The following is a 24028-nucleotide window of genomic DNA, read 5'->3' as shown; positions in this document are numbered from 1 at the left end:
GACCGGATTAGCGAGGAAGTACTGTACTTCAAAATTTTACATAAATATATTTTAAATTATTAGAATATTTTTACTTCTATAATAAAAAGTCTAGATGTAATTAAAAAAGGTACAACAACTGTTTTTAAAGTTTTATTGAAATATACAAATGTTTTTAGGTTCAAATAAAAATTGTTTTTAATTACTTCAACCTTAAATATTAATTAATATTTTTAGAGTATATAAGCATACTATAAAGTATCAGTTAGAAAAAAGAAGATAAACTACATTTAAAAATTATAAGTAAAAACAAAATGTCATCAAATAAAGAACAAATAATGAGAGGAGATGGGAATCTTGACGATGAACAAAATCCTGAACTTTTAAATAAGTTGGGTTTACTCTACGAAATGAATAGAGTGACTCATGTCAAAACTAAATCGCACAACCATCCACTGCTCAACCAAGGAGGATTGCAACCACAAAGTAATTTTAACTTAGTTGTAATATGTTGTACATAAAATTAGAAAAAAAGTTTTTTGACTTTTAAATATAATTTTAAAAAAAGTGATACTAATAATTTTTTTGAATTAAAACTAAAATCATTACATTCTACTAGCAACATTCAAAAGTTCTCAAATGAACAACAAACCAGTTCTGAATACGCAACAAAACTTGCAACAGAAAATAGCCACTACAATTAGTCCTTCTTCTACCCTAAGTGATAAAGGAATAGGTTAGCTTTAAAAAATAATTTCACGGTGAACACGAGTTTTTTTAGAAACCAAGATATTGTGTCATAATAAAAATATCTTTATTATCAATAACTCATTGGTAATTTTAGCAAACTCTAAAATCTATGGTTAACTTATTAGTTACTCAAACAAAGTAACAATAAGCAAGAATTTGTGATTAGTATTTGCGAGTACTTTATTTGCTTAAGTTAATAAAACTTTTATATTAAAAAAAAACTGAGTAAGAGAAAGTCAAAAACCTTACATTTAGAATTACAGGTTGTACTAATACTAACAACAGATTAATAGATAAAATAATTATAAAAATGCATAAAAAAAAACGATATAGTTAACCCTTATTCATAATTTTATTTTATAACATATCATTTAACTTTTAGCTCTAAAAAGCTGTATAGAAAGTACTGAAACAATTACTGTTTACAAAAGTGCGAACTATAAAATAAGTTTTTATAGTACTATACATTCTTTGTTTTAAAAATTAAACGACTTAAAATACTAACCTGAAAAAAAATATACTACCTGAAAAAACTAAGGATAAACAATTAGTTTTTTACAATGTATAGTCGTTAGCAAATTATATAAATTATAAAATTACAAAAATTTTTACAAATTATAAAATATTACCTTCAATACTTATATCTATAAACTTTAAATAATTATCAAAAGGAAGTAGCGTTGGTTCGATTGACGCTGAGTTTAGAGCTCCGCCAAGCGCGTTTCCTGCACACTTAGTAAGAACAGATCAGATGAGAAGAGGAAAAACGGGATCACTTGATAGCAGGACACAAGTTGAATATCACCAGCAGGTCATGAACTTCCACAACCACACAAGGAGTAATAGTGACGTCATACTAGGAAACTTAAATGGGTCAGTTGTTTTACAGTACTAATAATTTTATTGGAGCTAAAAGTCTTTACTTCTGTAAATCTTTATTTTCGTTACGTTTTTTCTTGATTTGGTATACAAGAAGTCCTTACGCCTAATTTAACTTTGTTGGATAACTTATAACAGAGGTCATATGAGAAGCAATTTGTTAGAGCAGTCTCGTGGCCCCATGTGGAACCAAGATCCTCGTCGGTATGGTAATCATTACGAGATGATGACGTCATTACAACGGCCTCAGCACTACCAACAACATAGTAGGAGATATCACCAGACACAGAAATACATAACTCCACATTATTTAAACGGCGTTGAAACGATTGACAAAAACCTGAACCACCAGAAAAAACTTCCGGATCTTTGTGCAAAGTCTTTCTCAGGAAATTTTCCGTGCTCTGTACCTGTTAGTTATTTAATTTTTACAAAAAAAAAAGAACTAGACTTGAAAAGTATAACTTTCTCAACATAAAAGTACATGATATCTAACATTGTCAAAAGAATACTCTTAGATTTATTTTTAGAACCGTACTAAAGAAATATGTTAAAAAGCTTTAAAGTTTATAAAGTTTAAATATTTGGTCTATATCTATTAAACAACTGAAAGTTTATTTATTAATCTAAAAGTTTTAAAAGTTGGTTAGTGTTTTGTTTTGCTGTAGTTTTTTAATGAATAGTTCTGTTACAAATTATAACTTATATGCTTTTAAAAAACTAAAAAATACGGTCTATTCAATTCTAATAAACTATCATTTATTTGAGTAACGTGTAAGTTTATCAATAGAAAGTTTATAGACAAACTTAAAAAAGCTGAATAAAATGAAATATCTATGTTTACTCATAATAATTACCACAATATTTAAGTATACTTAATAGTATTCAACCTTCTCAAACACAATGTTCACACTGTTCATTTGACTAAAATAGAATATGTCGTAAAAACTTTGAATAACAAACTTTTATGAAATAGAAAATATTTAGGAAATTCTAAAAAAAGATTAAGAGCTCCTGGCACGTAGTGGCTTAAATCAAATTCATTCTAAAGTTTAACACAAACTAATTTATATTTGATTTTAAATACCGCCTTAATTTAATATCGGCCCCTTAGGCGAAGTGAGCGTCTAAATTCCGTAAATTCTATTTAGCTTTCATTATCACATTATTGTTGAATAAACTTTGAAAACCCACAGACATTCCGTTTTGCCATGAAACATTATGGGATTTCGATAAATATAGATTAAATTTCTATCAGTCTCTTTTTAATTTATTCCGATTTTTGTTTTTCCATATTTAAGAAATAATTATGCTTATTTATATTAAATCAATAAAGACATAATTTTCAAATTTTAAATTTTATGGTGTGTAAACATAAACCGCTAATTGCTTCAAAAAATTTAGAAGCTAATATTCTTTGAATAAATCTATATTTTTTCTTTTTTTAAGCGTTGAGTTGGTTTTAAATATTTTTTGGTTACTTATTTAGCTCCAAGTTAGTTTACTTTTTATTACTATTTAAATATTTATTTCAGTGAAAGCAGATGTTTTAAGAGTTATCAATTCTTAAATAGTAAACTTTATAAAATTTGTTTTGAATTTATTCACGTTACGACGTTTCATTGCAAAAAACAAAGTTTATTCAAATAGTTAGTTTAAAGTCATAACTAAATCAACAGAATCAATCAAACGTTCCCTTTTATCAACGTCAAAGTTCTACTCAATCTGTGACTCCATCTCTGAACAATATCTATCATTCTCAAAATGATTCCCAGCTTATGCCTCCACCAAGCATCAGTTTGTAGTTTTGTTATTCTTAATTGTTTTTAAAGCGTAGCAACAATTTAAACAATTATTAACGTTAATATCAGCATATAAATAAAACCAGTTATTGAAAAAAGCTTAAAACTTTGTTAAATTTCCAACTTATTTTGTTTTAAAAATTTTTGCTTCAAATTCTTATAAAGCAACTTTTGTTTTAACAATCATGTTATTTAATTCAAATTATTTTAAATACCTAGTTGAATCAGTTTAAATTTTATTTCATTTAGTCTAATTTGTATCAAAACCATATATAACAAGTAGTTTAATCATTTTAGTGCATCAAAACCAATCTATTGGCGCACGTGGAAGAGTTAACTCTGACTCTTCATTGGCTACTATTAATGGTCAGCAACCTGGATACAAAAATGCAAGCGAAAACGGTGAAGAAACGAAGTACAACACTTCAAGGTTTTATATATTCAAGTAGTCTTTTAAAGTTATTTTACGTCGATTTACTTCAAAAAAAGTAATTTAAGAATTATTATTTCTATTTGTTATATAAGTTTAAAGATATAGGTGTTAGTTACGTTTAAAAATTTACTTTTAAACTGATACTTAGTTAGTTTTTTGTTACTTTTGTTGTTATATAAATTTATATAGGTAATTTTAGATCTAAACAAGTACTAATTTAAAGTTTATTAAATTTTAGAAAACTATACTTATTTAAAATTTTACACTCCCCGATTATTTACTTTATTTAAAGCAATGCTGAACATCAAGGTACGATTTTTTTCAAATTAAATTAACTAAATTTAATGAACAGCGCCTACCGAGGCAGCAGATGGTATTGATTTTATAAAAGTGTCTATTTTAATTACAGAGATTTTTGCGGCAGATATGTTATTTTTTCACTTTTATTCTTCACAGATCTTAAGCTTAATGTTTTTTGATTTAAATTCTACGGATTATATATTTTTTGTACAACTCAGTTTCGATGACTTTTGTAATATTTAATTTTCATAACAACCAACTGTTAAAAAACAACCAGGTCTACGGAGGAGCCTCCATCCTACGTCGACCATCTAAACAACCAGCAAATTCCAGTTGTCAAAGTTGCTGGTGATGGAAACCCGGTGTCAGGGTACGAGATGTGGAACCAGTACGGAGGATACATGAATATGCCGGAAGCCAGGTTGGTTTAGAAATACATAGTTGATTACGAAAATTCAAGAGTGAATTAGTTGTTGAAATTTTGCTAGTCAAGTTTTTGAAACTAAGTCACTAGTTATAAACTACTTGTTTCATACTTTGTAAAAAAATAATTAAAGTTATTAATTCAATATTAGTAATACTCGCTTTTATTTACAAAGTATTAGTTAAATATCAAGTAAAAGTTTACAGTATAGATTTAACTAGTTTCTTTAGAATTTTTGTGTGCAAATACTAGTTTACAAACTAAAGCTTAGTTACCTTATTATATTATCCTTAAGTTTTTGGCACATACTTAAATAAAATCGTTTAGTACAAGTTAATAAATATATGTTTTATGTGACAAGAAGCTCCAAGTCAAAGTTTTTATAAAAGATAGATAAGCTCAAGCAAATTTCTAACACGCCTAAGCAATGTAAAAAACTTAAATGAAAGTTTGCCAAGAAAACATGGGAAAGTAAGCTTTTGGATTTAAACGTGCTTGATTTTTGTACAAGTTTTGTATATGAAGTTTAAATAAGAACTTGTCAGAGAAAAGCTCACAAGATAATGAAATATGTTATCATTTTTGTTTTTAAAAATCGAAACGAAACTTTAAACTTTAAGTTTAAAGTTTTTAACTAATGTATAATTCTAAAATAAAACTAAAACACCTTGATTGTTAAAAAGTAATAAAACAAGCTTTGAGGTCTTTAATCGATTTATTGATTTAACTAGAATAAGAACTTAGGTAAGAGCTTTTGTGTTGCATTACAAAACACATACACAACATTTTTGAATATTTTGAAGTATAAAGAAACTTAGTTATGACTAAATTGAATAAAACTTTATATATTTATACATCTATTGATTTCAATTAAATATTTTTAATATTCATGTTTTACTTTAAATACTTTTTATACAACGTTTAAAAAAATTAAATTCATTTATATTTCTTTTATTAAATTTTTTAGTGATTTTAAAACAAATTTTAATAGTGTCTATTTTGATATAGTCAGAAAAAATCTTGTTTAGTGCATATAAACATTTTTCAAATGTTTTGTTATACAAGATTGTTTTTAAAATGCTTAACATAACTATTATAAAGCCTTTACTTCTTTTTAGTTTCGTTTTTTTATTATACAATTTTGAAATACTGAAAACAAACTGTGATAAACTAAGTACGGAATAATTTAAAAACCAGTTTAAGTAGCTAGTTGATGAAAAATTGACTACTTTTAAATTATCTTTTTTTTGAAAACATACAGAAAACTTCTTAAAAATAAGAGTGCTGTAAAATAGGAAGAATTTAATAACATAAACTTTGATTTTTTTTGCTTTTCTATAAATGTTTATCTTCCACAGAAAACTTCGATATGTCTTTTTTATATTGGGAGTTAAATACTTAAAATTCTTCAAACTTGTCTATATACAAACGCTTTTATTGTTCATCGCAATTCAAAAGTATTTTGTTAATCTTTTTCTCGAAACTTGTTGTTGGAAAAAGTTGGTATAAACAACTTTATATTTAATTTTGTAAATTAGTTTTATAGTTAAATAGATTTGATTTACGGTAGATGTATATTAAAATAACCTAATACCAACAAATAGATAAAAAAAAAACTTAAACGTGAACAGAAGTGCATCCCCATCAATCAACGGTGACAATCAGTCCACAATTGATAGAAGAAGTGGAGTAACTCGGTGTTCAACAAGATCAAACCCTGGTGAACGGAGGAAGTACACCAGTCATAGTTTGTAAAAACAATTATCTTAAAAAATATTTTAGCTTATATAAAAGCATAAAAATAACAGCAGTATTAAAAAAAATAATTAAAATGTTTGTCGACTTTTTCACAAAATGCATTAAATAACAGCTTTATAGTGTTGTACAAGTGTCAAAGTCAACAAATAAAGAAAAATAAAAGTTGATAATTTTTCAGATCAGTTAGCTCAATCTCTGCTATCCAACCAGCTTGAATTTGACCTTCCGCTCGCAGTTACATCTGAAAAAAGGTTTATAGGGCGTGAGTGGCTCTTTAAAAAAATACAAAACAGCTTCACTGCACAACCAAAGGATTGTAAAGTAGCTGTAGTTTTAGGAAAAACCGGTCATGGAAAAACAGCTCTCATCCGTCATCTAGTGTCTTATAGTTACCATGGAGATCGTTCTAATAAAACTAAGATTGAAGGAGAGTTAAACAACATTATGTCTGGGAGGGGAATTATTCCCTCACATGTAAGGCTACCTGGTAGCTCTCATTCGAGTAGAACTGTTAGTCCTGTTGCTAATGGGAACGGGAGTCAGGTATCAAGCAGAAGTGGAAGCCAAAAGTCATCTGGTGAAGATTCTTACTGCAAAAAATTAGGGTCACAGGTGATTTCGCTTATATGTTTATTTTTTTAATTTTTAAAAGTAAAAAACACAAAAAGCTGATATTTTTTGCTTTTTATATTATTATACGAATAGTATACTTAAAACATTTGAAAAAGGCTGTTTAAAGTACGTTAGAAACTTGTTTTGAAATGATAGTCGTTAGACCTTTAATAACTGTCGTTTTATATTTATCATAGTTAGTGGCCTATCATTTCTGTGATTCTCATGTTAACAAGACATGTTACGTTCCTGAGTTTATTGCTTCCATTGCATCACAACTTACACGTGTGCCGCAACTGACGTCATTTAGACAAATTATTATGTCATCAGAAAAGTTGCTAGGTTACATAGGAATTCGGAACTGCATAATTAATCCATCAAATGCCTGGATGAAAGGAATTGTTGAACCACTTACTAAACTTTATGAAGGTACAATGAGTATGAAAACTGCTAGATAAATTTAAAAAAATTGTTGTTGGTTTATTTTAAGTAGTGTTTTTTAGATAATTTAACACATTTAAAATACTAAAGATATTTGAAACTTATAAAACATTTTAATGCTAGTGATTTATTTATCATGGTATAAGTTTTAAAACATACATTTATTACTGGACTGTAAAATTAAAATATAGTCATGTGAGTCTAGCATAGTTTAAATATGTAAGAACTTTCTAAAAAATGAATATGGTAAAATCGAACTAAATTTTAGATACAAAGTTCAATTTATATGACTAAATTATTTTGAAAAAAAAAATTTATTAAAAAAATAATATTAATAAACACACAGTTATTGTTATTATTTCAAAATAAATTTCAATTTTGCAAAAACTAATATTAATAATTTGATCTACTAGAACATAAGCTTCCGATGACTCCACTTATAATAGCAATAGATGCTTTAGATGAGTCACTTTTGCACAAACCAGATCATGGTTACTCTATATTTTCGTTTATTAAGCAGCACATCGAAAAGCTACCGAGTTTTATCAAAATAATTGTTACGATTAGAGCCAGAGAAGAAGAAAGAGTAAACACTATGAAAAATATTGTCAAGATTAGTATCGATTTGTCACAAAAAGGTTTTCAGTGTTACAAATAAAATACTCAGTTAGAATTTAATTAAAAGACAGTTTACAGCTTTTTTTAGTTAAAAATAAATTCTAAACTTCTTATAAAAAATCTAAGATCTTATTTACAAATATATATATATAATACATAATGTTTAAAATGGTGCATAAGACTAAACGAAATAATCTAACTTTATGTTAAAATTTTAGTCCAATGTCTGTAACTTTTTAATCTTGAAACAGCTGTGGAAAGTCCCGTAACACCAAACCCAATTTCCAACATTAATCAAGCGTCATCATTGACCAATGGTTCAGCTACTGAAGAAGAATTTATTAGATCTGATATGGTGTCTTATCTAAAATTTCGCATATTAAATTCACATGAGCTACAAAGTATGATTAAAAACGGTGAGTAAACTGTTATATTTATCCGAGTAAAATAGAGATATAAAAAACTGTTATTTTTTATTAGAAAAAATTTAGCTTATTTAATGTTTATTCTGTTTAATCGGCTCGGGGTTTGGTGCCTGAGTCTAATGTTGCATACTATACAGCAATTGATGTAATAAAATGTACTACAAAAAAGTGTTTTTATTTTTTAAAGTTGTTAATATCAAAAAAACTGTCAGTGAAAGGTAATGACGTAGAAAACAAGTTGATCACTCATCTGTGCAAGCTTTGCGGAGGCTGCATGCTTTATCTGCGGATGGTAACAGATGAAATGGTGTCGTCATCTATTTCACCAAAATCTTGCAACTTTACGGTCTCGATACCCGTTGATCTTCACGAGGTTTATTCTTTGATATTCAACCGCCGCTTTGTCACCATGCGAGACTATGAAGAATCTGTGTATGATATTATAAGCGTTTGCATGGCAGCACTGTACCCATTGACCGATGAACAGCTATTTGAAGTGAGTAGTTGAACTTTTTTCAGAAATTGTACCAAACTTATTTTTCAGTACGAAGTATTTTAGAATAACAAAAAATTGGATAGAAACAAATTATAAAAAAAACTTTTTTAATATAAAACTAATAAAAAATTGTATTTTTTTTTAAATAAAAGTGTTAAATGCGTAAAACTTTATTTCAAACACATAGACAATAAACACCGGAAGAGACCAAGAAGACCAAATTTCGTGGATTGATTATAAAGAAAGAATAGAAGGTCTTTTGTCTAATACAGTCGTCCAAACTGCACCTAATAAAGGAAGGACGTTTTTCCACCATTCCGTCAAAGAGTGGCTGTCGGGACAGCTTGTAGTGTCCGAACACGGCCAGCTTATTGTCATGACAACTAACAAATACATTGTTGACGAGCAAAGGGGCCACATGCTGCTTGCAGCGCACTTAAACCGTTCACATGCGGGTCGGTTGGACAAAAAGAAAACTCTTGAACTGGCGCATCATGTACTGAAAGCTGACATGTTCAGGCAGGTAGCTAAGCAGTCTGGCGTGAGTTCAAGCGAGCACAACGTGAGATTCATGACTGAATCTTGCGCAAACGTCACTGAGGCTTTGCTGTCGGCAAGAAACCTTTTTTACCCCAGCATAAAAATTAACAAGTTTTTGCTGAGATGCGGTGCAGAAGTAAATAAAACCACGACAGTCTTTAATAAGGCGACGCCGTTGTCAATTGCTTGTCACACTGGTTTGTTTTTAAATAATTTTAAAATACATACAACTTTCAAGTACAATAATATATAGTTTTAAAAATCGCTTTTGTAAAAAATAAATAGTTTGTTCTGTAAAAACTTTCTTTGAAATAAAATTTAAGTAAATCAAGTACAATTTGAAACTTTGTTTGTCATCGAACGTTTTTTGAACATACTGTACCTGAAAAATGTAAGAACAGTAAAATTTTTGAAATTTCAACAGCAGTTATCTTGCATAGTATCATGTGACTATATGTCGGTATAATTACTTTGAGCTTTTTAAGTATTAATGTAGCTAATAAAAGTTGTAGTTTACATGATTATATTTTAATGAAAATTTTATGCAACTTTTTGTTTTTCAATATCTTAATTTACTTTTTTTTCTACAGGAAACATAGAGCTTGCAAAACTTATGTTGATTTTCAACGCAGATGTAAACAAATGTAACACAGCTGGACTTTCTCCGTTGTTTTTTGCTAGCATAAATGGAAACAAAAATCTTGTGGAGTTGATATTGCAACATAAGCCGGATGTGTGTTAAGTTCACATAAACTACCTGTAAAAAAACTAATAACTTTTTTTACTAATTTTTCGGTTACACAAAAGATTATTCTTTTGAACTACCTAACATGTGTTTTTGCTTTGTTTTTATTTTATGTTCAAAATTCAGATACCACTTTACTTAGGCTGTCTGTAAGAATATAAGAAACTTTTATCTATTTATAGTGTTTATATAAAGTAATAAAAAAAATTGAAATAGATTTATAAGTAGTTTTCGATTATAGGCTAGTGTTTCATTTAAAAAGTCTATTGAAATATGACGTTTATATAAAGTATTTTTCATACTGTGAGAAAACCCATACAATCTGTCTAATAAAGAGTTTATGGTTTAGACTTTATTAATTGATCAAAACGCAAAGTTAAATTTTGAGCATATTTTAATACGAGCTGATTTGTGTGCTGAAGTACAATTATTATAATATAATTTTTATAAAATGTAGACTTTAGAAGATAATATCAACTAAATATAAACTTTATTGGATTTATTTTGTGTTTGTAAGTTGAAAATAAGATTTCAAATAAAAGCAACACACCATTTAAGTACTATCGAAAAAACGATCTAGAAAGTAAAAAAAAAAACACATATTAACATAAAATTCATTTCAGGTCAACAAAATGGATACTAGAGGGTTTACTGCATTACTTCATTCAATAAGCCATAACAAGATAGAAATAGCTCACATTCTCCTGCACTGTTCATTGTATACCAACGAAGTGCAGCGCAATACCGCCACCCAGCGGGCACTCGTTGCTGCTTGCATGACTGGCTGCCTGCAACTTGTAAATTTAATTATGACTTCGGAAGTGCTCAGCTGTGAAGTGGATCAGATTGACCCGATAAACGGAGAAACCCCTTTAACTGCTGCTAGTGGCACGGGTAATTACGAGTGCTGTGAAGTTCTTATTAAAAACTACGTTGCTTCGGTACGACAAAAAAACAGAAGTGGATCCACTCCGTTGTTCAAAGCTGTTGAAAATGTTAGTGTACTTAATAGATTGAAATTTAAAGCTAAATTTTAATCCGAAGTTAAAATAGTTCAACTAGTTCTTAACTAATAATTTCAAAAAAAATAATTATTTATTACTTTAAATACAAATGTAAACATCACCTTACTCTTTTTTCAACTAGGGTCATTACGCTATCGTAGAACTATTGTTTAACTGCGACTCAAACTTGATTGAGGACCGTGATCCGAGCAAGATGACACCTTTGATTCTTGCTGCCAGACAAGGTCACCAAGATGTGGTAGAAATGCTTATAACAAGAGGTGCAAACATGTCAGCTGTGGATGCAGAAGGTCTTTCTGCTCTGAACTGGTCAGCATTACAAGGGCATGAACAGTGTGTTCGTTCCTTACTGGACCACGGAGCTGAAGTTGACCAAATTAATAATGTTAATGGACGAACTTCATTAGAAATGGCTGCTTTCAGAGGGGACCTACAAGTTTAAAAAACTTTATTACGGTCAAAATATATGAAATTTTTAAAGGAATTTTTTTTTATAAGAAAAACGTTTTTTTTCTTTCTAAATCTATACAAAACTGAAATTAATAAAAGTAATAACAAACTATATCTGTTTTAACACTTTAGACTCTATAAATACTAAATAAAATATTGATAAAAGTATGTACTTAAAGTCTAAAGAAAACAAATCTAGTACATACAAAACTAAAAAAAATATGCACCTTTAAGTTTAAAATATACTTTTAGATAGTCAACATGCTTTTATCACGAAATGCTGACGTCAACAACCAAGACATCAATGGAATGACATCTCTTGATAGAGCAATTGGAAAAAATCACATTGATATTGTTACGTCATTATTAAAGGAAGGTGCTATTATTAGACCAACATCATGGGCTATGGCGAAAAATAAATTAGAAATTCTATCTTTGCTTTTAGGTAAGCATACAAACTTTACAAAATTATTAAACGCAAAACTTTTTTTTTTGTCTTATTATCAGAGATTCAGTTTTGATAAACTTTTATATACATAGCATAACCACAACAGTTTCGTAATAATAACATACATAATTTAACCAAAATAACTAATTTTCAACGAACAGAGAAACAACTAAGTGAGGCTGTTGAACTTTATAAATCATCGAAGTTTAAACTCTCGAACAACAAGTATGAGTCAACACTGAAGCAAGTAGGAGAACCTGCAACTCACGACCAAGTAGTTCAAGGACACCAAGTAGCAAGCCAATACAACGAAACAGTTGCTCAGTTGTTGCTAGGGCTATCTAGATGCCAACGGAAACATTCCTTACTAAAAGAAGGTTTGTACTTTGTTAAAAAAACTGTTTAAAAATACAAAGTCATCGATCGATACTAGTTCTAACTACTGATAGTTTATTTTTCAATACGTTTGTAACAAATTTTATGACTAGTTGATATAACAGTCAGTATAATTTGTTCACAAAAATATTATTTTTTATAAATTAGTTTACAACCACAAATTAGTGTTACTGTAAAATACTATAAATAAGCTTATAATTTTTTGCTTCGTGTATTGATTAAAACATATTTATCGTTCATCACTATGGATATATATGCAACTTATGTACGTTCAGAAAAATAAGATAATCTTTTATACTTCGAATAAACTAATTAAATAATTAAATGAACTTATCAACTCATAGAGTTACTTTGCACTATTAGTAAAAAAATTAGTTAATAATTCTTTTAGTGATCCTAAAGGTGAGCATTATTTTCGGTCATTAAGTAAATAAGTTTTGTTAAATTTTCATGTTGTTTATAAGTAACAAAAACTTGACTTTTTTGATGTATACTTTGATTAAAAATTTGTGTAAATTTAATATTAGTTAATTTGCTAATTTTTAGAACTGTATTAAAAGCTCTTACTTCTTTCAGTATGCTAAATTTATTTTAATTGACTTTTTAGAGTTTATTTAATGAAGGTGGATAGATAAATAGTTTTAGATATTTTTCTTATGACAACTTAAACCTGATATTTTTTAACAAAAGTAGGCTACAAAAGTAAACTCCGCTCTTTTTTTTTTGTAAAAGTATAAATACATACTGCTTTTGATCTGCAAAACTTTGTTTTTAAACGATTTGATTTTCAGTGTTTAGAGAAAAAATACGTTTTAAAAACTATTCTAATTCAATTGAGACTTATGCTACTAGTTTGCAAGCAATTTTTGATTTGTAGCTTTTACTTATAATATATTTTCAAATTTATATTCAAGATTAAGAATAAATAATATGTCAAACTAAACAAAAAAAAACTTTGTCTAAGGAGCTAAATAACTATATCTTATTAATCCTATGTTTTTTCGAAAATAATCATTAGTAATGTATTGTAAATGATATGTTAATAAACTGATATAATGTTTCCACAGCTGAGTTTACAGCGACTAGATGTCTTCAGTTGAAACGAAACTGGTATGAGGCTTTGTATGCTAGAGCTAGAGTGTTAAGAGAGATGCAAAAGCCTGCGTTGGCACTGAAGGATGCTCAGCAGGCAGCAAAAACGGCACCCATACATAACATGAGGGAGATTCAAAGACTTGTGGACAGATTAAACCAAGAAGTCGGCAAAGAACAATCGAATAAAAGTGATCACAACTCAAAAACTTACGTTCCTGGTCGACCTACAAGCGTGGCAAAGAAACCTTATATTGTCCCTTCAGTAACAGACCTGTAAACATTATTATCAGAAGAAAACTTTAACAGTTTCACTAAAGCTTTTCTGGGCAGTTGTTATACAAGATGAACATTCTTAATCTCAGCCAAAATTGTTTTATGTCGTTTGAACCAACTCTGCCAAGAATTTTTACAATTTTATAGTTTTCGTTGTAAAAACAGCAAGCTGCGTCTAATTTATTTATGTTTTTTTATATAACTACTACTGTGTTTAATTTGATCAGCGTTTATCTTTCAACATTTTTGATAGCTGAATTTTCATAGGAAATATTTGTATATACTGTAAATTATTACTCTTTATTGCTTTTTTTAATCGTTTTCACATACACTCGTAAGAAAAATCACAAAAAAAAAACTATTTATTTAGTTTTTATATATACTTATAGTACGTTATGTTTATAAAATTATTTATGAAAATAAGGTAAACAGTATATGATGTTTTCATAATCTATACATAAAAAATAATAGTTTACATAAAACTAACTGTTTTCGTGTACTTAAATTAAGCTTAGTAAATAAGATTAAACCGATAGCATGTTTTGTAATTGTTTTGAAATGTATTCAAATTCATTTAGATGTTTGTATAGGTAAATGAATAACTGGTTTACAAACAATCATTCAAGATAAAGTTGGTATAAAATCTCTAAACAAAAAATTTAAGTTAGACCACAACTAAACAAAGAATGCTTTAAAGAATGCTTAAAAAAGTTAGTTTCAAACTTTGTGCAATAACAAATGTTTTAAGATTTCGTAAAAACAAAAAGGTGCTGCTGTGTTCTCTGCGACGTTAAGTGTTTTGAAGTAGCACTGAATGAATGGGTAACGTTGTTACTTGTACAAATATCAACAATCTTTATTTAGTTTAAAAAGGGCTGAGAGGAAAAGTTAAGCTGCTTTGTAATATTACGTCATTTGTATCTCAAAGTTAACTAAAAATTTTTATTTTTTTCAAAAGTTTACGAAAAGTTTGACTAAGAAAAATTGCAAAATATAAAACATTTGTAATCTGTTTTTTTAACATATTTTGTAAAAAATAAAAACTTTGTGGGCGTTAGAAATAACGAACACTACATAGTTCAGTGATTGTTAGAAAAACCCTAAGTTTTAAGACTAAAATGTTAAAAATGTATTTGACTTGTATTTTGTTACGATTTAAAAAAAAAAAAACTACTTTTAAATTGAACTAATACTTTCCTAAAATTTTTGAGCTTTTTGTCTAATCGTTATAAGCCTAACTACGTTTATATTATATTTTTTATACAGTTTGGAATATTTAAGTTTATTAATTTTTACATGTAATACTTTTTCAACTTAATATTTATACTGCATAAATCATGAAACAAATACCTTCTTTTACAGTTTACTTTTAAACAAGTGTTATAATATAAGTGTACTTTATAATTTTTATTGAACAAAAAAAAAAGCGCTCAAAAATTCGTTCAAAGGACATGGTGTACGAAAAACCTTTTCGGTTATCAAGTCATAAACCAGGATACAGTTTAATGTTATGTCCAGGACGTATAAAGTTTCCAAAGTAAAGAATAAAACTAAAAATATATTTAGGTAAGGAACTGTTTGTACAATCTTTTATCTAAAAACAAACAAATCAAAGTCTTTCTAAATTTTAGCTTTTTGTTATTTAACTTTAAGTATATGTATAACTTTAATTTTTTTTTCTAAGATTCCAATGTGTACGAGCTAATAAAACAAAGTTCAAACTAAAAAGTTTCACCTTTTATAATGTAGATATAAGCTCCTAATTGATGTATATTATAAAACAATATTTTATTACAATCCATACTTTCATACGAATTTGTTATTAAATCTTTTAAAAATGTTAAAATAGATAGTTGAGCAACAAAATCCATTAGTTGAGTTGAACTAAACTGACAAAAATGCATAAAAGTTATAAAGTACAAGTTTTTAGAAAATTTACCAATAAAAATATGAAAGATACTTAGAATAAATTAAGAGAAAATACGAATCTTTATCAACTAGTTGATTTTTTATTTTCTTACTTCTTTTATACTTTTCCTACAAAAAAAAACTTAGTTATTTTTTTGTTATTATTTGACTAATTAAATTAAACTTATTTATGACCAATGGTAAATGTTTCTTAAAAAATGCCTTACACAGAACGACCGTGAGAACAGTGGAAAAAATTAAGCGTCATCTGGTTTACCTTTTTATTGCGAGACTTAGATGTTTATGAAAATATAAATAAAATTTTAAAAACCGATTTTTCAAAATAGATAACGGAACTAAAGTATGGAAATTTAGACTTTGATATTAACTGGAATTTTTTAGCTAAAACAAAAAACAATTAACTCAAAACACTGATGTACTTTTTTTAGTATTTAAAAAATAATTGCATATCTAAAAAAATTTAAAAAGAAAAAAAACTGTATACCACATGCTATAATATTATAAGTTTTTTCATAAACTATTTTATCACTTAGGCCGTTTTATTAAGGTAAGTTCATTTATGGTTAACCTGAGTGCAGCAATTTTGAAAATTACGCCTAAAATAATCCACTCTCACAAAAGAAATTTCTATGAGAACTCTTTTATTTTAATGTATTACTGCTTGTCTTTTCCTACTAAGTATTAAACATTTTTTTAAACTATTTAATAATTTTTGATATAATGCAACTTTTTTATGAGAAAATGGTTTAATGGTTTAATGAAGGCAAAAATATACCGACCTAGAATTTTTTGGAACTCTTTAAGGAGTGAGTCTAATTATGGGTCCCTTTTTGAAAAATTTTTGGTTATCAATAAAACGAAAACCCAGATTTTTGTTGTCTATGTGTTCTTTTAGATTTATGTTTTGTCGATAAGGCCAGTAGAACAATTATTGAAGACAAAACACAATGTTTTATTTATATACTAGCCAAGCCCCTACAATTATTATAGAAAACCTTTCTTATTCACATTTGCCTGATGTAAAAATAGTCTTTTTTTTTAAGCAATACAAAAAAATTGGATTAATTAACATTTTTTTTGTTAAAAATGCATAAAAAATTGGATGTTGCAAACGTTTCCATAGACAAAGGTGTTCACTAAAAGTACTAGAAACTTCTGGATTCTTTTTTAAAAGATATATAACCCGACTATTGTTTAATTCAAAATATTAGATTTAAATTGCACATGTTACAACCTGACAAAAAGACTACAATGAAAATTAAAACAACAAAAAAAAAACAGCATTGATTAAATAAAAACTGTATTTATTCTTGCCATGAATGATGGCCTATCTAACAAAAAATTCGGTAATGATATCTTCAATATTTATGACGAAATATCAAAAGTTAAAAAGGGTAAAGTTTTGTATAAGGACCACATTACTTCATACTTTATGGGTAATTATAGGGTCATACATATACTGGTAATTAACTTATTTTTGCACACATTAAAGCAAAATACTACTAAAACTTATATGATGTTAATAGAAAACAAATAAATAGCTTTTGCATAAATAGATTTTATTGCAGATTTAACTGATTACTGTTACCATCACATATATATACAAGATGTAAAATGTAAATTTATATTATTATTATTATTATTATTATTGGAGTTTATTGTGCGGAGATGGACTTGGGCATTAACTCCTGAGCTGCTTAAACAATACACACGAAAAAAGAAACAAATAAATTACATTCAATGAAAATTAAAAAACTAAACATAACATAGTAAAAAATTACAAACAATTAGTCCTGTATGATCAATTATAACTTAGTATGCACAAAAAACAAAACGAAATAAATTCTCGTACAAACACTTATGCATAGACTATAAAAGATTACACAGTTACAAAAATTATACACAACAACTTTTATCTGTAGGGGAAGGCGTAGGGAAGAAAAACTATTCTTAGTGATACTAAAATTTTAAAATGAATTTTTATTCGATAATCACTGTATTTTACTTGTGTTTATACTATTTAAATCTATTTTTTTAATTTTAATCGAAAATGTTCCACCCTCCCACACGAAACCACATTCTGCAATAACCTATTCCACATATTTATTGTTCTGCAGAAAAAATAATTTTGGCTCTGACTGTTATTAAAATTATATTTACATTTTATTTTTTTATAATTTCCTCTCAAATTATAATTGGTCTGAGAAAAAACTGAAAACTGATTGAAAAATTCTTGATATATACCATTAACAATTTTAAAAAGTGTTATCAAGTCAAACTGCCATCTTCTATAATCTAGACTCTAGAGACTCCAATCTGAGTTTCACCAATCTATCTTTGTATGAGGTATTTGAAATGTTGCATCTATTACAAACAAAACGGGTAAAATTTCTCTGCAAAGACTCAATCCTAATAATGTCTTTTTTTAAATAGGGTGATCATATTGGGGTATTGTATTCGAGTTTAGGGCTAACGTAGATTTTAGATAATTTAGTAAGAATATTAGTAGAATTAGTCTTAAAACTTTTAAGCAATTATGATTAAGATATGATGAGTTTTGAGCAATTTTATATAAATAATTTACATGTTCGTTCCATTTTAGATTTTCAGATATATGTATTCCTAAGTCTTTAAAAAGTTTTACTGCTGGTATTTTAGTTTTATTAATTTAAATATTAATAGGGAAGGGTTTATTTTTATTTATGGTTAGAACTTGGCATTTTTTTGGATTTAAATCAAGTTTTCTTGTTTTTAGCCATTCGTGAATATTATCTAATGTTATTTGTAAAGAAGTTTCTGACTTGCTAAATACTTTTGCGTCATCTGCAAATAGACTTATTTCGATTTGAATGTGAGTATTAAAAGTAATATCGTTGATGTAAACTAAAAAAAGAAGAGGACCAATGATTCCACCTTGTGAATTTTCAGAGGATCTGATAATGTGTTGTTAATGAGTACACTCTGTGTCTTACTATTTAAAAGTTCGCTTAACCAATTCACTAAGTTATCATCAAAACCATATTGAGTCATAATTTTTAATAATTTAATGTGTGACACAGAGTCAAAAGCTTTTTTGATGTCAGTATAGACCACTGTGACTGATTTATTGTTCAAGTAAGTTATTAACGAAGTATGTAAACATGTCAATAGTTGAATTCCTGATGATCGGTAGGGAACAAAGCCAAATTGTTTTGGTGTTAACAAATTAAAGTCGAAGATGTGATTAAATATTTTTTGGGAAATAATGTGTTCAAAAATTTGGGAAAACGTACTGGTTAAGGATATTGGCCTATAATTTAATGGGTCGTGTTTGATACCTTTTTTGTATACTGGAATTACATAAGATGTTTTCCGTTGTTTAGGTATTTCTGACAATGCTAGGGAGCAATTAAAAACTAATAGTAAAGGAAAAACTAATGATGGAATAGCATGCTTAATAAAATAAGGTGGAGTTTTCTCTGGCGTTCTAATAATTTTATCTTTAAGGTGCTTCGTCGATGTGTTAATGTCTTCATAACTTATAATAAAATTTTTCATTTTATTGAATTTTTTTTAGGTTTCTAAAAACTTTGATGATTTTGATCTTGTTTAAATACATTTTGAAAATTTTTATTGAAAAGTGTGGCTCTTTCAAAATCTTAAACTACTGTTTTGTTTTTATGGTGATCAAGTAGGGGAGGCAATGAAGTATTTAATTTATATTTAGATTTAACGTAGCTATAAAACTTTTTAAAATTTGGGTTAGTGCATAAGTATTTTTCATATTCTAAATTGTATTTTTTAACAGCTAATTCATATTCTTTTGATTTAATTTTATAGTCTTTGAAGAATGATTTATTTTTCTTACTTTTTTTGTTAAGAATAAGTTTTTCTTTTATTAATGTTAGATGTATATTTTTTGCTTTTGTTATTTTTAGGATAGGAAGGAATAAAAAGTTTAATTGACATATAAATTTTTTTTTGTTTTACTTGAACTTTAAACTATTATAAAACGCAATAAAAATTTGCAGTATTTAAATTGAATAATTTAAACTGTAAAAATACTTGCAATACCTATATGTTTATTTAAACCAAATTTCAAGATAGAAATTTATAATGCAAAAAAACGACTAAAACAAAAAGTTTTATTTATTTTTTTGTTCTAATAACAAATTGAATTGGGCTTTTTTTATTTATAAAAGCCTAAAAAGTAAAACATTGTGTCTAATTTCAACTGTAAACTGATACCTGCTATTGTAATAGAGACCTTCTCGGTTTTTAAATTTACTCAAAAAAAAAATTAAACTTATAAGTGTATCTTCTGGTTTAAATGTATATATTCGAGGCATTACTACTGTTTGAATTACAGCAGGTACAAACTAACAACCGTCCTTTAAAGAAAATATTTTGAATTTTAAAGATAATTATTCAGGCTTACTTATTATCTGAGATAAAATAGCATGAAAAAATAAAACACACTGCTGTGCTCTTAGTAAATTAAAACAATGGAGTTACAAAGATAAATAAAAGTCTAGCTTTAAAACAAATACAAACTGTTTTTTTTTAACTGTTAGTACTATTTTGTATTGGCTAAAATAATAGTGTTCGGAGTACTTTTTAATACATTGTATGTAAAGCTGCTTTAATCAAATGATAAACAGTAATAAAATAGAAATACAGTTATTGTAGTCCACAATGTAATCAAATAGTGTGCTTGTAAAGTGTTATTTTTTTTTATAAATAAAAACACTGTGCAGGCCGGATTCTTTTGCTGATGAACATTGTTTGCGAGTCGTAATTTGCGGGGGAACGAGTCACTTTTGCACGAGCGTCTTATTTGCACGAGGGGACACTTTTGCACAAAGGGTCACTTTTGCACGAGAGGACACCTCTGCACGCAAAGTCACTTAAGCACGAGGGGACACTTTTGCACGGCGTCACTTTTGCAAGGAGGGTCACTTTTTCACGGAGGGTCATTTTTGCACGAAAGTAAAAATAAAATAAAAAGAATACTAAATTTTAAAAAAAATAAGATAAAAAATTAAATTGAAAAAAAAGTTACCGGTCGAGGGTTAGGGTTAGTGGTAACAGTGATAACAAAAGTAAAATAAAAAAATTTACAAAATAAAATAAAACCTAGACAAAAAAAAAACTAAACTAATAAAGAAACAAAAAAGGAAAAAAAACTAATCGAAGGTAGGGGTTAGGGATAACAGCAATAGAAAAAATACATACCTAATAAAAATCATAAAGAATAAAAACAGCAAAAAAAATATATATATAAAATGTTTTAAAAAATATAAAATAAAATTTACCGAACGAAAGTTAAGGTTAGGGGTAATGGTGAAATTAAAAAAAAAAAAAAAGTTGATAAAACAATTATTTTTGTCAACTTGTGCAAATGTCTTCGTGCAATATTGTCCACTCGTGCATAAGTGACCCTGCGTGCAAAAACGACGCCGTGCAAAAGTGTCCCTTCGTGCTAAAGTGACGCTCGTGCAAAAGAGTCGCCGTGCAAAAGTGTCCCCTCGTGCAAAAGTGACGCTCGTGCAAAAGTGACACCCACTCACTTTGCGGACCATTGTTACTTACAAATATAAACTATAATTTTCGTCTTTTTTTATTTTTTCTTACTTTATATAGTATTGTAACTTGTTTTAAATTAAACAATTTGAAGATTCTATTTGGATAAGATATGTTAACAACAACTGAGAATCTCCTATATGCAAGTATAGGAGTGAAACATTGTTTTGTTAGTAATAAACTGTTAAAATAAATATTGGTTACTTTATATAGTCTAAACGCTAAACCGTGTAATATTTGCAATATTTCATGATAACTTATAAAAACTCTGACGAAACAAGCAAAGCAGTTTTTATTAACTTTAAAAATTATGCCATAAGCATTAAAAATATCAAAAATTATAATTAGATTTAAGTAGTAAAAAGTAATAGTAAATTTATATTAAAAAACACCCTCACTATCCATTATACAAACTTTTTAGAATTTTATTTTACATCTGTTCGCAGCTTTATATGAGTTTTAAACTTGTGAAGTCATAAGTGCTTCTTATTAATCTGATCAACCTAAAGTAGCATATTGTATAAAAAATTTAATACATTTTAAATGCCTAACGAAAGAAAGAATAGTTATTATGTAAGTATGTTCGACTGTATAGTGATATAACTTACATTTAGCTATTTAATTCCTTAAAAAGTTATCAAAGCTGTTTTAGAATTTTTATACTTGCGAAATACAACTTGTAGTCTTATTCAAAATAACAACTATCTTATAAATGTGTGTATCCACAAGTTTTGTATCAATATCCTAAATCCAAACAATAAGGTCAACTATCAAGTAAAACTAAACTAGCATTACTCAGCTAACATCAAGAGATGTTATTTTCAATTAAAAAAATGTTATATACTATTAGACAATTTTTCTCTTTGCGTGGTTATGAAATCACCCTAAATAGCACATGGATTGTAAGCCCCTTGTATACACTTCTTTAATACAGTTTATTTATCTGCAATGACTTAAAATATCAATAAATTTGGGTTACGACTATGTTAAAAATATGTTCGTAAATTAACTTGCTTTTTTCATGTTTTACTTTATTTGCGTTTTTAAAAATTACATGGGTTTTTTGCTTATTACATGTATTTTAAAAAACACTGTAGTTACAATAAAAATTAATAACAAAACATAAAAATTATGCTCTTAAACTCCTAAAATATTTTTTAAGTAGGAATTAATCAATAACAAAACTTACATAAGTAAACAACCTATAAGAAATTTATTGTAAACTATCTTTTGTCCTATATCAAAAATAACTAGTTTATATGGTTCAGAACCTTTTAATTACAAGTAGGGATTGGCTTTTTAATATTTTAGGTACTTATAAGTAATATTTCTATAAAACTTTTAGCTAAATCATAATATAAAATTTAAAAAAAACTTTCGTTGTAACATTTATCTAACTTTATTAATTAAGATTAATATTACATATAAAGGTTTTGTATTTCTATTTAAACCTAAAATAAACTTTTAACAAAAAAAATCGATTTTGTGTTTAAATAAAGTCATTTTGTAAAATATTAATTTTTAATATTTCAATTCAGTTTATATTGGTAGTAACAGCGAAAATATTAAAAATTAATACAGTTAGTTAAAATTGTATAAAAATAAACATTAGTTCATGATTGTGTTTATTACAACTAAATGGAATGTAGATCAAATATTTTTAAAGGTATCAAAAACATTTGAATGGTAATTGATAAACATAATTCTATTAAAAAACTTTTTTCATGATAGCAAAACTAATTGTGTACACTAACAAAAATCAAGTATGAATAATTTTCAAGCATTTACAACTTATAAGTAGTTTTTGTTATCAATACTATTATGCAACTAAAACTGCTGCTAAATTAAAAAAAAAACACCTAAATATCAAAAAAATCACTAACGTTTGCACCAAGTAATAGTAAAAAAATTATAAAAGTAACTGTATTTTGAGGAAGTTAACTTTATTTTTGTTGTTTTTTAACGGTTTTTTGAAATAATTTACGTAATATAGCAAAATAAATAAACTTGCAAAGTTTAAAACTTTATCAAATAAGTTATAATTTATTTTTACATTTTATTGTGGTACTGATATGAACTTTTGTTTAAAAAAAGCTACTGATAATCTAATTTCATAGAGACAAACCTAATGTTTAAAAGAGTATGACTAAAGAATTATTTAGCACAGCCTTTTAAAAGCACCTTATATAGAAAATTTAAACAATATTACTTAAATACACACAGAAATATATATATATATATATCAAAAATAAACTAGTATATAATGTATACTGTGTGTAGGTAAATTATTATGTTGTTAATTAACATAAAAATAGCTCTAAGATAGCATTTAAAGTTTTTTCAATAACTAAACAGTCAACAAATCTTTAAAAAAACACAGATTATACGTTTAGTTATAACTAGCCATTAGTTATAACGCTTTATAACTTGTTAGCAAATTTAACTCATGTATGATAAAACAAACCGAATAAATAATATGCAGCAGCAGAAAATTAAAATTATTATAATTTATTTTTAAAAAATAATATTTTATCTCACAAATTCATCAAAGTATTCAATTTATCATATTGATAAATTTTTAGAAACACACTTTTTTTAAATTTATATTCTAATAGTCTTAAAAACTAATCTAATGTTTTTTTCAGGTA

The 24028-nt window shown here is 27.0% G+C and overlaps 1 protein-coding gene across 1 annotated transcript; it reads left to right on the top strand.

Moving 5' to 3' along the window:
* The first annotated feature begins 225 nt into the window (after positions 1-225).
* LOC145835403 (protein TANC2-like) lies at positions 226-14225 on the top strand. Its single transcript, XM_082942976.1, has 20 exons — positions 226-465; positions 599-715; positions 1401-1602; positions 1747-2020; positions 3288-3405; positions 3708-3840; positions 4421-4564; positions 6199-6314; positions 6504-6937; positions 7135-7366; positions 7792-8016; positions 8248-8412; positions 8634-8917; positions 9105-9654; positions 10048-10190; positions 10826-11197; positions 11349-11663; positions 11930-12122; positions 12287-12502; positions 13589-14225. The coding sequence occupies exons 1-20, from the start codon at positions 294-296 to the stop codon at positions 13891-13893; spliced, it is 4710 nt and encodes a 1569-aa protein (XP_082799102.1). The 5' UTR covers positions 226-293; the 3' UTR covers positions 13894-14225.
* Positions 14226-24028: the final 9803 nt, after the last annotated feature.

Source organism: Thalia democratica, chromosome 5 (assembly GCF_965202585.1).
Source record: "Thalia democratica chromosome 5, ktThaDemo2.hap1.1, whole genome shotgun sequence".
NCBI classification, from domain to species: domain Eukaryota; kingdom Metazoa; phylum Chordata; class Thaliacea; order Salpida; family Salpidae; genus Thalia; species Thalia democratica.
This window is presented reverse-complemented; position numbering and strand designations above follow the sequence as displayed.